Source organism: Rhynchophorus ferrugineus, unplaced genomic scaffold (genome assembly GCF_030347505.1).
Source record: "Rhynchophorus ferrugineus isolate W39M unplaced genomic scaffold, kcgeb_rfMv2 rfM2, whole genome shotgun sequence".
NCBI lineage: Eukaryota > Metazoa > Arthropoda > Insecta > Coleoptera > Curculionidae > Rhynchophorus > Rhynchophorus ferrugineus.
In genome coordinates this window covers 5,126,090-5,141,276 of record NW_027472581.1, presented here as the reverse complement: position 1 = coordinate 5,141,276, position 15,187 = coordinate 5,126,090, and the positions used below count along the sequence as shown (strand labels likewise).

At 29.6% G+C, this 15,187-nt stretch overlaps 1 protein-coding gene across 1 annotated transcript; it reads right to left on the bottom strand.

Annotated features, from left to right (window-relative positions):
- Positions 1-6,052: 6,052 nt before the first annotated feature.
- Positions 6,053-12,835, bottom strand: LOC143191337 (uncharacterized). Its single transcript, XM_076396272.1, has 8 exons — positions 12,556-12,835; positions 12,187-12,333; positions 11,922-12,129; positions 11,686-11,863; positions 11,586-11,627; positions 11,374-11,528; positions 10,982-11,151; positions 6,053-9,895 (listed from the first exon to the last, which is right to left on the bottom strand). The coding sequence occupies exons 2-8, from the start codon at positions 12,292-12,294 to the stop codon at positions 9,506-9,508; spliced, it is 1,251 nt and encodes a 416-aa protein (XP_076252387.1). The 5' UTR covers positions 12,295-12,333; positions 12,556-12,835; the 3' UTR covers positions 6,053-9,505.
- Between the last annotated feature and the right edge of the window lie 2,352 nt (positions 12,836-15,187).

Genomic DNA, 15,187 nt, shown 5'->3' with positions numbered 1-15,187 from the left:
TGGCCAATAATGCCTAAAATATAATGAATTTTGTCTAAAATTGAATCCAATTTGCAAAATAATCACCTAATGAAAAGCTTTTTTGGCGATATTCACAACGATACAATAGGAAATAAACAATAAACAAATAGAAACAGCGAAGAGCTAAACAATCTTTCTTGCTCCCATGTCGACTAAGGTGTCAGTAATGGGAATCATGTTAGAAGTTATCGCCTCATACAGCAATGAAAACTTTTCAGTATATAAATTAAAACAAAAATGACAGCTATAAAACATCCTTTTTACTCAGCATTAATATTGATTATAATTGATAATTGGTGACTTAAATAAAAATGAAAAATGTGAACTATATTCTCATCTAAAAAAAAACATTTGTAAAGGAGAGAGGTTTGGTCTAAACTACTCAAGGAGAGAATATTTAAATGTATTATTATCATCGACAATTCTATGAACACATTTGAAACTAAAAATGACTGAAAGCTCGTAGCAATCTTTCTATTCTCACCAATAATACCTTGACCCAGGTATAAGACAATTTAAACTAGTTATTATGACTCAGCATTTGACTAAAGAAATATAAAATGTTTTATTATCCGAGATACTAACCTACAGTAGACCAGTTTACAAGTCCGTTTGGAAATTGTAATATCAATTTGTTTCAAGTATGCCAAGAATTAAATTATTCCTGATAATAATTGTTTAAATATTCCAAAGAAAACAATTATAAAATATGAATTAATATATTCGCAGAAAGTACTTTCTTAAAAACCAAATATTTTCGAAAAAAATAAATTAAAGATAACCTATATATTTTCACCTCATTATATTTTACAACAATGTTTGTATACATCAAATATATATATAGAACTACAATTTTTAAAAATTTGAAATTTTTTGTTTTGTTTTTTGGTGCGTAAATAACCAGAGATGACGGTTTTCCGACGCGCGAACACGCGACGTATAATTGTCCATGCGCGAAATAGGGGAACTCCAAGTTGATTCCGCAAACTTCCAACGACTGGCCTTGAGATTTATTTATGGTCATCGCAAAGGCCAGACGTACTGAAAATCGTAAACGTTTAAAATCGAATGGTAAATTCGTTGGAATTATCGGTATATGCGGGATCAAGACGTCCTCTCCTTTGTATTTTCCCTTTATGATTGTTGCCTCAATGACGTTATTCATCATCTTTTTCAAATTGTCACTCTCTAAAGCAACACTACTATTTTCTTGATCTGCCTCTCTCTGGTCATCAGTGCGGTTAGCACGTGAGGTGGCCTACGCACATTTGATTGACTGCGACGACCTAAGTCAGGTCGTCTTCTCCTCGGCATCGTAAATTGTAATTAATAAAAGTGAGAAAAGTTCTCGCGCACTTAGCAGTAAAGTGTCACTATCACAAAAAATCAGCAGCAAAAAAGAGCACATAATTTGAAATGTCACTATCACAAAGGATCACCGAAGTTAAGAAAGTTCTCGCGCACGTAGATTGTCGGATTCGATCCTCGACATCAAAGAAAAAGCAAAATTGTTATTTTTATTTAATTTCGAGCATTTTCATATTTATTCACCCTTTAAACCATCCCTGGACATCCACAAATAATTCAAGACCCAAAATTATCCTAATCGGTCCAGCGGATGGTTTCAATTTATTCTAACTATACTAAGAGAATGATGATTTTATGTTAATTTACACCGGTTTCTAATAATTAATGAATCTATTGGCAAAAAAAGCACTTTCTTTAAAAGAACATATTTTGTTAAATTTTGAAAACTGTTTATATCAGAGATAGTCAGTAAATTAGCTCAATTATTTTGAATAATATAAGTAAATTTTCTTTCTACTTAATATACTTTTATACATATATTGTTAAAGTCAATATTTCTTCTTTAGTTAAAAAAAGGAATATATATATATATATATATATATATATATATGTCTGTCAAGAGAGAAACCACGTTGTTGTAGTTATTATTGCATATAGATTAATTCATCAGTTCGTTGATGTAGACTCTTCAACTGTTTAGATAGGTGTATTAAATAAAGCTATTTGTTAAAAGTAATCTCAGAATATCAGTTAATAACAGTAAAATATCAACATATATATCGCGGATATAGCACTATAATAAACTAGTTACAAGTGTAATTAGAAATAATAGTTTCAATTTGTTTCAAGTATGCAAAGAATAAAAATGACGATTTTATGGTAATTTCCGCTCGTTTCTAATAATTAATGCTTAAATATTCCAAATAAGACAATTATAAAATATAAATACATCGTATATACTCCTACTTTCTTTAAAATCGTTTATTATCAAGCTTGTTTGTATTCGATGTAATATTAAATTATAAATGATTTTATTATGACATTTTATTAATAGATGGCGATGCTAGCGCTGTCACGTTAAGCACGTATTGTAACAAAAAAGGAATTTTGACATCTATCATCTAACTGATTGCTTGTTTACGCATCAAACATAGATTAATAAAATATATTTGTTATACATTTAAAATTACCACTACGGACACTTTCGAAATAACTAGATTTCCGAAACTTTTTACTACTGCAGCAGCAACTACAGGATAATGGGGGCATATTTTACTCACTTTTACCATTCCGATTCTTGTCTGTTTTGAATAAAAATATTTCGTATATACGACTTGCTTTTATAGTTCCAGAAAGCAAAGAAGCAAATTCTCATAAAAATGTGATTTACTCGGTACAAATCCAGACATTTTCAACGCACTAAAGAAAAAATTGATTTATTGGTATTACGATGGCATTCGGCAAAACTTAATTAATTATTTAATTAAATCTGAATAAGCAAATTGCACACCATACCAAATGATTTAAGTTTTAGTCATAGCTGACCCTGTGAAAGTAAGTATAGATAAAATTTACTCGATGTTCTTTATGCGAAGTATATCTTATCAAAACAACGAGCTTTGTGAGGTGAAAAAAAGAGCATTATCAGGGCCTTAAAACCACTAATATCAGCAGGCGCAACTTAAACTTATTCTCGCGTCTCAGAATTGGTCACTGCAAACTGACCCATGAGTTTCTCATTAAAAGAAGAAGTCCACCACTGTGCGTCGAATGCGGTTGGTCACTGTCAACCAAACACATACTAATCGAATGCCGAAGATACAACTCGCAAAGACGGTTGGTCAACCTGGGAGAGACGATGGATCAGTGCCTTAGGCTGAAGAATCTGGACAAGCTGATTAATTTTCTAACCGTAACAGGACTATTACTAGAAATATAAGTGTACATCTGTGTAATATCATGCATGTTCGTTTGAGTTTTTATTAATTATTTTTATCCTTATCACTGTCATGGGTTATGCGACCATTATACTGTAGCATTCACATATTCATGTAACATATCTACTTGTAATAACATTATGTACTTAGAGTGATACAGAAAATGTGTTGTATATTGTATATCTGTAAACAGATCCTAAATAGTCACGGAGGATGATGGGTCAATAATATACAAATAAATAAATAAATAAACATATCTTATCAAAACCACAGCTCGTTGTCCATATCCACATCACTAAAATTGAACAAAAAGCATTGAAGTTTGGATTGCTTGAAGATTTTTAAGGTTGATGGTTTCTATTTTGATAAAAATATTACTATTTCTAAATTTGAGCATAATCAATCAAGAATTCATAAAAGCGTATTAAAATGTGAGATGTGAGAGAGAAAAATACGATTGCGGTTAAAATAGCTGCTAAAATATCAATGGATGCTATATTAAGATGAAACACGAGATAATTTAAGGAATGAAAATTTGAAAAGACTAGATATATTGACTCAAAAAGATTTATATAATATTCACGAAGCAAATCAATTGAATTCCAAAGGTACAAAACATAAAAGTGACGCTACAAGTATTGAAGCATGAGTAAATGAGGTCAAAAAAAGATTTTATATTAAATATAATAAATGAAGGACAATACGAAATATTAAAACAACATAACCATGAATGTATAGATGTATATACTACACACAGGCTTAATGCATATAGATTTTAATTGCATTCCTTGTTTTTTTTTAAGCAATGAAGGTATCGTATCTTATATGGCACTAAAAACCATATAAGATATATTATTGAGTTTTTTTAAAAACAAATGGATGCTTGTGTTTTATATCATGATAAATAAATTATATTTATCTAATATTTTGTTTTGTTTTCTCTTTTTACTTTTAAAATTAAATATATTTATAAAAGTTTAAATAATTTAGACATAATAATATAAACTTAAAATAATAAAATTCCAGAATATAGATGATACTCAAGTATACGAATAATTTACAAGAACTGTAACCTTGGTTTGTTATTGTAGTATTTATATATTAACAAATAATTGCATATTGTTTTATTTTCTCATTATTCTCTCAAAATTATTTTAAAATGATAGATTTTTATGAAAGTTTCTTCGTATTTTTTATATTATAGGGGACCAAAAATTAAGGAAAACATTTAACTTGGGTTTCAATAGACGTATTAGGATAACTTGTGAATTCAAGATAATGTATTCTATTTATATTATAATCTTCAAATATACTATAATTTTCAATAACTGGCAAAGTTGCAAATTAAAATCCATGTGCGCATGCCAGAATTCTCCAGAACTAGACTCTACCTCGAGTTGAATACCTTGGCTAGGCTCAAAATTAAAAAACAAAAACCAGTTGCTGCCTTTCCAGGTACACAATTTGTAATAAATATAGTACAATTCCGTCTTGCAGAAGCTTAATTGATTTTAAGACTAGATTGTTATGATTCAGTTACCTGAAAATGTTTTTCCATTTATTAATTTTTAAGTTCGAGGTCAAAAGGACCTAAATTTACACCTAAAAAGCATTTTTTTTCAATTGTAAACTAAATTTATTCTTACTAATTTTTATACCCAATTGGTTCATAAGATTATAGATAAAATTATTTGAATTTTATAGTTTTACCAATACCTTACAACAGAGGCTTTACTAAAACCAATTAAAATTAGTTGTCTGAAAATGTGACCGATATTATAAGGTTCCAATATAAAACATCAGGTGTTTCCCAAAATAACTTTTCTCCAATACAGTAATAACATTAAAAAAAATAATGTTCGAAAATGTATTACTGATTTATTTTTCAGAACAGAACCCCTTAATCTTAAAAAAGATTATAGATAAAATTATTTGAATTTTATAGTTTTACCAATACCTTACAACAGAAGCTTTACTAAAACTAATTAAAATTAGTTGTCTGAAAATGTGACCGATATTATAAGGTTCCAATATAAAACATCAGGTGTTTCCCAAAATAACTTTTCTCCAATACAGTAATAACATTAAAAAAAATAATGTTCGAAAATGTATTATTGATCTATTTTTCAGAACAGAACCCCTTAATCTTAAAAAAGATTATAGATAAAATTATTTGAATTTTATAGTTTTACCAATACCTTACAACAGAGGCTTTACTAAAACCAATTAAAATTAGTTGTCTGAAAATGTGACCGATATTATAAGGTTCCAATATAAAACATCAGGTGTTTCCCAAAATAACTTTTCTCCAATACAGTAATAACATTAAAAAAAATAATGTTCGAAAATGTATTATTGATCTATTTTTCAGAACAGAACCCCTTAATCTTAAAAAACAATAAACAAATCCGGACTATATGGTGGATGCGCTAAAATCTCCCATCCAACGCTTAACAATAACATATTTCAACAATTTTGTCTCCGTGTAAACTTCAACAATAACACTGAATAATGTTTAAGTTAAATAAATAATAATGGATGAGCTATATTCGTATAGGATCAAGAAACTCATCTAACGCTGCCTGAAATAAAAGGACATCAAGATCCCAAACAGAGCATAACATTGTATGGCATTTCAACCCCTCGAGGTGAAACACAAATGTAGGTCGACCCATGAGATAAATATGAAGGCGAGGAAGTTACCTCATCTATATGCCAGGCTCAGAACTTGCTGAAATATATTAATATAATATTAGAAAGGTATTTGAAATAATTGAAATAACTAATTTAAGAAAACGCTCTTTATTTAAAAATTAATACAATAACGTCTTTAATCTAACGCTAATAACCTATTCTACATTTTTGGCATGGATTTTTGGTAAAATACTTTTACACCGCCAACTATCTCAATTCCCCTCCGCCGAGAAAAGTATTTGATCAGGCCGTAAAATTTATTTATCAATAGACTACTATCATATACATTAATTTTACACGGTAACACTCAATAAAATATTTCTTACAAAAACATATTAACTATACAATTACACTGCTCCAGTATAAATATATTTTGGCGTAGTTACACGGTCTGTACACCACCATGGTTCATTTTAAAATTAATATCTTTGGTATTTAAACTTTTATCTTACAAAAAATATTACCTTTCGCCTATATATATAGTACAATACCCTCTAAAACTGGATTTCCTTCGATTCCTACTATTGTGTTTTTTTTTAACTTTGGCTATATTTTTTCTTAACAAATCACATACACAATTACACACTATTTTTTTTCAGAGACTTTTCGTTATGTAAAAAAATAATCAACAGAGAAAATAGAATTTTCCCATTTCTTAACTTAGTTATCTTCGAAACAATTCTAACCGTTAACTTAGACAACCACAATCAATGCCCGAAAGCATTTATTCTATACAGTCACTTTTAAAAACACACTCGATTATATATATATTTACGTATCAGAATAGAATAAAATCTCTATCCCATATGAGTAAAGTTCTGCAATTTCTTTGAGCATATATTGTGACATACTTATGAAGCATTCACTGAAAGACAATGCCATCAATATATCTTGCAAAATGATACAAAAATAATATATTGTTTCACCTATTTTTGCGCACATATCTTATTAGGCCTTTCTCAACGTCAAAAAACATTAAAAAAGAAAAACTTCATATAAAAAAGCATGTAAAGTATCCTTATATACACAATAAAGCTTCTTATAGAAAAATTTCAGATTCTTAGGAACAGCATAAACATGTTTTCAATTACAACGAAATGTCTCGTTATGAAATCACTCACAGCAAGGAAATAAATATTGTACACTGTTTTCAGTCAACAAATGAATTAGATCATTCTTTTAGAAAATATTTCTCTTTTCAAAGGGTTACATGAGTTTGAAGGGTTTAAAAAGATCAATTTATTAATCCAATTTTATCTAATTCAAAGTTTCAGGTAAATTTAAATAACAATCTAGTATAAAAGCTTTTTGGAAATGTCGCCCATTGGGAAAGATTACCCAGAAACAGTACATTTTTCTAACAAACATCATTTGGTGAGACAAAAAGGCAGCAGAAAGATATCCGGAAGAACATTTAAACTTAATTTCTGATGGTGGACATAAAACTGAATAAGTGCTTATGGTGCATGTACAAGTTTTATATTTAAATTTTAAGTGAGAAGTGCGTCGCTGGTTTTAAAGCACTTAAACTGCTGTTCTATTTTCACAATACTTGAATATCTGCATCCAAATATAAAGGTGACATTTTTATCACATAACACTACACCACGGCTTTACTCTAATCGATTAAGCAATAAAAAATTTCTGCACGTCTTCATGACCTTCAAAATCATAATGGGTACCATGAGAAGTAGTTCTGTCATAAATGTTATACGACTTTGGAAACAGTGTATAGAAAAAACGGTAGTTTGTTCTAGCTGTCGGAAATGATGAATGATGTTCAAATTCAAACTTTAACCATTTAAGGGTTGTTTGAATCGTAGTCGAATATATGACCAAAAACTTGGACGAAATGTTAAATGCGAATCGTTAAACCTTCAATATTACTGAAAAATGTTAATGAGTATTCAAGAATCATTGAAGTCATCAGATAAATCTGAATCTTATCTTATCTTGAAACTTTTTCATAGGTGTTCAAAAAGGAAAAAGTTTTAAATAAATTTTTTGGCTATTTAATTTTTGAAACCCATATAACCCTTAATAACAATCTGAAAATAGTTATTAACTATTTTTAAACATACAAAATGCTAGTGATGTGTAGAATGTGATAATTAATAAGACCTTGTTAATCTTACCTTACCAAATCAATATCAAGACATTCATCAGATTATTTTATAAGTGTATTAAAAATATATTTGCACTAGTTTTCCAATTCGTTGCTTATTCAAGTAAAATAGTTAGTATCTGTTGTTATTCAAATAGATCTCAAAATACATATATATTTTTTCTTACGACATATTTATTGCTTCATTCTTCTCCTACCTATTATTATCTAATAATGTACACCTTATATTACTTTATAAAAATCGAAATTTAGGTTCAGATAATTAGTAATATCATTAAATAAGCAAGATCGTTAGAATGTTATATAAAATTCAATGGGAATATTACAAAAGGTCATAGTTAAAAATGTTTTGTTAGCATTTTGTATGTTACGTATAATTTAATAAATATATGTGAGTATCGAAAAAACCTAATAGGCTATATTTAAGAGGCCAACTGTTTTATATAATGTAAAACATATATAATTATATTGTCGAGTAACTCTATATTTTTTTGGTAATAAAAGGGATTCAATAAAATCTTTGAAAGATTCTGATAAAATTTTGAACAATATATATCAGAAATAAATAAGGGGTTACATGACTTTTGGAATCTTTTAAAAATCTATTTTTTAATCAAAAAGAGAGTACTTGGAAACTAATCTCAGTAGGTTAGACTAGCCTGGAGCAATATTTGGATCACACTTGTCTAAAAACATCACTTACAACTTATTACAATTAAATAGTATCAACAATTGAACCTTTATGTATATATAACTTCGACAAAAATTGGAATTGCAATTTTTAAAATCCTTCATTCAATCACTAGCGGATTTTTAAAAACATTTCAGAAAGTCCCTTCTGAGCAATTTTCACCAATTAGGTCAGAATTGTACAAATTTTTAATTTAAAATTGTATAAAAAGATAAATGTTAATGTTGGTGTTTTATACCGCACAAAAAATGTATTCACTTTCATTTTCTAATCTTCCAAAAACTCGTATAACCCCTTAAAACATATATTCAACTGTTGCGAACAAATTCATAAAAAAATAATAGAATAACTAATTTATCTAAAAATATACTGTTACAGCATCATATATAATTTGGATAAATGAGAATCCTCATTTCTTTTTAAACCTAGACATCTCAGGCTCAAATTAGTTGACAAAAACCTAATATTAAAAAAGTATTTTCAGATTGATAACGTTATTATAAAACTTGGACGCTACTTTCTCAACTTTTAATGTAATGCTCATTATCACAGAAGCATTATAGTAAAAATAATTGGGAGGAGTTTAAATTCAGATTTATCACATACATCTATCTATCCACTATGAATAGCAGTAATTTATACCGAGAAATTATAACAAAAACACCGAAAATTATTCTATTATTTTGTTATGGAAAAAAACTAATAAAACGTTTTTGGCATACCACATTTTCAATCGCTGGAGGAATTAATCGTCGAGTTGTGTCTCGTCTTACGACTGCCTTCTTCCAGGTCCGCCTTGGGGTTGATGCTCTGACTGAGAGCGATGGTCTTGGGAAAGTCGATCGTGGCGTAGCTTTTCTTCTTGATGCTCGGGCTTTCCTGCAACCCCGCGGTTCTCACTTTCGCTCCTTGTTTAGTGGCTGCGGCTTTTGTCTCGGAACATGCACCGCTACTGGCCTTGTTTGAGTCCAAATCGAGTTCGGCGTAATTCACTTCCCTCACTGTGACGTAATCTGTGTCGTTGTATATTGTAGGCGTACATGGAACACTGTTACTCATGTACATTTGAACTATATCACCGTGGTTGGGGATAGTAACATTACTGACAGTACTGTGTTGCTGCAAACAAAAACATTTTTATTAGGGCTACGATTATTATTATCATCAATTACAGGGAATTATTATCGACAATATATATGCCTTAACTCACAGGTACAGAGATTTCTTGAAATCTAAATATTGATGTCACTGCGCTTTAATTGTGCATCTAACAGATATTAACTATGTTTTTCGCCTTCAACTATACACTTTCTTCTGTAGAGTTCCTTTCTGTAGCTAGCTATATGTAAATGGTTAATTTTCGCGAGAGCCAATTAAGATAGTATTCCGTCGCCATATTTAGCAATAATGCGAAACATAGCACACTTTTTAATTACATTTCTCCATTTTCAATCGCAAACAATATTCCAACCGCCGCACCAAATCTCTCCTTGTATTTTTGGAGTTATGGCTATTGTAATATTTAAATATGTGGCGGCTATAAAAACCCCAGGAATTTTTTCTCACATGTCACATCACAGCTGATATTACAAAGAACATCAAATAAGAGAACTACACACTACTGATAGATACACCAACATTTCTTCAGATTGTCACAGCATGGCTTACTTGATAGACGTTTTTGAAACGGTGAAAATGCAAATAGGTAGCTTTAGAACCGACATCGTTCTATCACGTCAATGGGCGGAAAAGTGTAAAAAAATCAGAAAATTGAAATTAATTTAACTCATAGCAATCTTCCTTAAAGAGGAGCCATTACTTTACGAGGTAAATCATCGATTCATTATGTTAGTTAAGTTACAAGCAAATGTATCAAAAATACAGTCAATAAAATTTAAATCCTTTGAGCTTCACCATTTGAGTGGAAAAGTTAAAAAAAGCAGTTTTATAAAAAAATCCTGCTCGTCGATGTCGTATCAAAAAAATTAGTTTAATAGTGCCGGAAGTGCTTAAAGTGTGTTAAAGTGTTATTAACATCATTCATTAATATGATTATTTCATTTTTGGAATAATTCATGTTTAAGGATGTCAGATTGTAGCAAGTCCCAGAACAACACAGAAAAAATGGTAAGATAAGAATTATATTATAAGATAAGAATTCGGATTACATTATTAAAAATATGTTTGTTTAATTTTTATACATACCTGTCTTAATGGTATATTCTCCACCTCCCTCGTATCAATATTTGCATAACAATGTATCTCTTCACTAACTTCTCTTTGATATTCTCTATTTTCTATAAAATTACTTTGGCTTAAGCTGCTCACAATTTCTTTGGTATCCACATTCATATATACATGACAAGTGGGGTCAGCTAAAACATCAATTAAAATTAAATAATGAATATCAAATGTGCATTATGGGCTAAAATTAAGTATAAAATACAATAAATTCTAAAACAAAATATTATAATTTTCCAGACTTTATAACACAGAGAGTATCTTTTTATATACAATCTACTTATACCCGAATGTTTCGAAATATGAAATAGAAACAATTTCATATTGAACTTAAAAAAAATAATTGCAAAACTCACCTATGTCACACGGATTTAAATTTGCATAGCTGGGAGGCCCCACACCATTTTCAACTACTGTACTATTCCTTTTATTGTTATTGTGTTCCAGTGGTGGTACTTCAGTAATTACCGGAGGTGGAGATATAGTAGTTGGACTCAACTGACCCCCATTGCTAGAAATAAGCCACGTTCAACAAAATTAGTAATAAATATTGAGAATCCGTTATTACCTTGATACTGATCCAGGTCTACTCAATACACCAGTATGGGATCTAAAATAAGAGTTATTTTTCAACCTCTTTATTTTTCATGTAAAATAATCTTGCAAACCTTGAAATCGGATGTATTGGATTTAAATAACCTTGATCAGAATGAGTACTGTTCTGATAACTCTCTGAATGCCTCTGGACTGGTTGTCCTGTTAATATTGGTGGGACGGAAAATTCACCATTGTTTTGGTTCACTGTATTCAATAAATTTGAATTTTCTACAGATTCCTGAATTCCTCCTAAAAAATAAGTTAAATTGTTTTTTTGCTATTAATAATTTTTAAATTAGTACATTACCTAAAATATGTTGTTGCACCATATTAAACAATTGTTCAGCTTTCTTACATTTAAATGCGTAATAACCTGGCCCTGTTGGGCTACGCCTACCACATTCTATACTAAAAACATCAGTATCCACATCCCATCCATACTTTCTTAATGACCTAAGAGGCCATTTAATAGGATTCTTTCCTTTCTGGTGAAAGATTAATTCTGTCTCTGTGACCTAAGAATATATAAATAAATGTATATATACTAAGACAGAAGACAATTATATTAATACCTCCAATTTTCCCCTGCTGACAGGTCTCCCCCGATCATTTACATTAATAACATGAAATATATTTGGATGTGTATCATTGATATCTGTTTTGCTGTTTACACAGCCCATTTCAGAAATTATATCCTTGAGGAATTTTTTAAGTTGCAGCTAAAAATATATATGCTTATTAATATATAATAGGATGCAATTACACATTATGTAGCTAAAAAATATGTATATTGATTACCACTTTCTTGCGCTGTTTAACGCACATGAAAAAATAGACAACACAAAACATAAATATTAATAGAAAATATCTTGTTTGTCCCTATCTTTATATTATGTAAATAAACAAAAGGGCCAAGGTTATTCCCTTATCTCACTCCATACCTTTATATTTTTTGAATAATGATTTGCTTTTGTTAACTTATATTTTTATCGATGTCATCTTGGGGACAAAGACTTTGAACACGTCCTTTAATAAACTGCATTTTCTTTGGCTTAATTTAACTAATAAAATTATTTTTTTCTTTTTAAACTACATAATAGACGCGTATCTCAGACTAGATGTCATCATGACAATTATTACACTGTTGCCGAACTGATCTTTAAATTAAACCAACTTTAAAGATGACCAGAACAACTGCGGTCAAACTATATGGAGTAATTAAAAAATAGAAGATGAGTAATTTTTGGGGTAGATGCTGGATAATTATTTACAATTTCGGATACAAATACGCTTGTTGCGACCCCTAGTTCGGTATAGCTATAATTATGGTTGACATTTATGTAATAAAGATATCTGTATGATACATTTTTTTAAATAAGTAGTTTTCTATATATGATTAATATAATCGAAATACTGAAGCATATAAATTTGTAAAAACCCTTAAAAATAAATTGATAGATGGAGCTGAATTGATAATTATTTTAGAGTGTCGTCTTTTTTTATAAGTTTTTTTCTTGGTTTCTGCAAATATTAATCAATAAAAAATCTATCATTAAGGTATGTTAATATTGTTTTTTTTTCTGTGTAGTTATTTGTATCTGTGTGTTAATAACATTATACTTTCTGTATATTTATATATTTTTAATAGTTAGGGACCAATTTAATCTTGAGTGCTGTGCATTTACTCTGTGTTAGTTCAGATTTTTAGATAAGTGTTTGAATTTTTTTAAGTTAAAGTTTTTGGGCTACTACATTTAACTAATATGATATGAATACAAATAAATAAACCCGGTTATCTGCACTTTAAAATTAACTTTAATATATTTAATGGATACTCTAGTGAAAAACAATATACGTAACGTATCTTCAACTAATTGAAACAATTTATCACCAAAGATTAGGTACATTTAAGACACTTAAGACATTGTTATCTCCGCTGTAATGGGAATCAAATCATCGGTAATAAAAAGTTCATGTTTGAAAAGAAACCAGCTTGGGAATATAAAGGTACTCCATTAAATTAGATTGGTAAAACTCCCTAGACTATTTCCAAACGGCTACCGCTCTGCTTTGAAGATAACAATCGCTAGTCTATAAGTAGCTTCGAGCAATACTATTTCTCGACTACTAGACTAGTTTTTTTTTTGAAACAATAGATCTTTATTGCCTGTATTTTATGTTAAATCGAGATTGGTGCGGCCTTAACATAGGCGTAGGTAAATAAAATTAATTCCGGTGGTTTATTATACATTGAGTTTTGTGCGTGTACTTTATGTTTTGTGAATTTACTTTTGACGTGCCTGGTTATAAATTACAGAATGGGTGGTGGCATAAAGATGACGTATATGTTGGTGAAAAAGTAATTTCGGTTTTCGTAATTGATGCCTTTAAGGTTGACTATCAATATGTCTATCTGTTTTTAGAGCGAGTAGTCGGTGTCCCTGTCATCTGTTAAATGGCGCAGATAGATTTATCTTATTCTTTCTTATGGTTTTCGATATATGGTGTTATTATGATTAAAACATATTATAATATATTAAAATATCTTCCTATTTGTTCTAATCTGTTGTGTCAAAAAATATTTTATGGTGAATGTGATTAAAACTATTTTATAACTGTCGTGTGCCACCCATGTCTTAATCCGAAATCAAACTATTTAGCCGCGGAATAATTAGTCATTCATTCCATTGCGATCTGATTAACATAACAACAAAGAACCCATTTGGTTACGATGGGAACCGTACTGCTTGACGCCGCATCGGTACCACGCCTCAAAGGTACGCGCTTCATCTCTGATTTATGGTGATAACATTTTGTTACTTGATTTTGCTCCTTGGTAGCCGAGACGGGACTTCGCCGTAAGTTAATAACATTTACTATGTGATGGACATTTACAATATGAACTAGATATTAAGCGAAGGTTAATAACACCCGAAATGAATTGCTTTATGGTATACGAAACCGTTATGAGAGAAAAAAAATGCCTGCCACTGTGGCTCTTGACGATCAGACATATTTCATTAGAAATTTATTGTTTCACTTTTAAACCTTATTAAAAATACTTTTTCGTTTTGTTTTTAATTTTTCGTTTATTAATTGTTTTTTTTTATTGAATCGGTACTGAAATCGTGAAAAAATTGATTCAAATCGTACTTACGAATCTTTCTCAATATATAATAACTGATACTACAAGATATTTTAACTGAATGTTGATCATCTTCTAGCCTACCTGCAAATTTTTATAAATAATATATAAAGTTCTCAGTTGTCTTCGAATTTGTTTGAGTTGCTTAAAATTCCACCTAGCTACATTGTTATTGGTGTCAAGTGTTATTATTTTTCATAGAGTATTATATAGAGTGTTAAGTTAAATTCTATAATTACAGAATTGTTTTGCATCTTAGCAGGAAGGAGCTGAGAATGCCATTTCGCTCAATTCATTAGTTTTTTTAAATTACCATCACAAACACCTGTAAAGAAAATATTTTATTAGGAGGACATTTGGAACCCAACAGGTCAATTGAAAAGTCCAAAAGAAAAGTAAAAATTTTTTTAATGAATCGGCACTGAGAT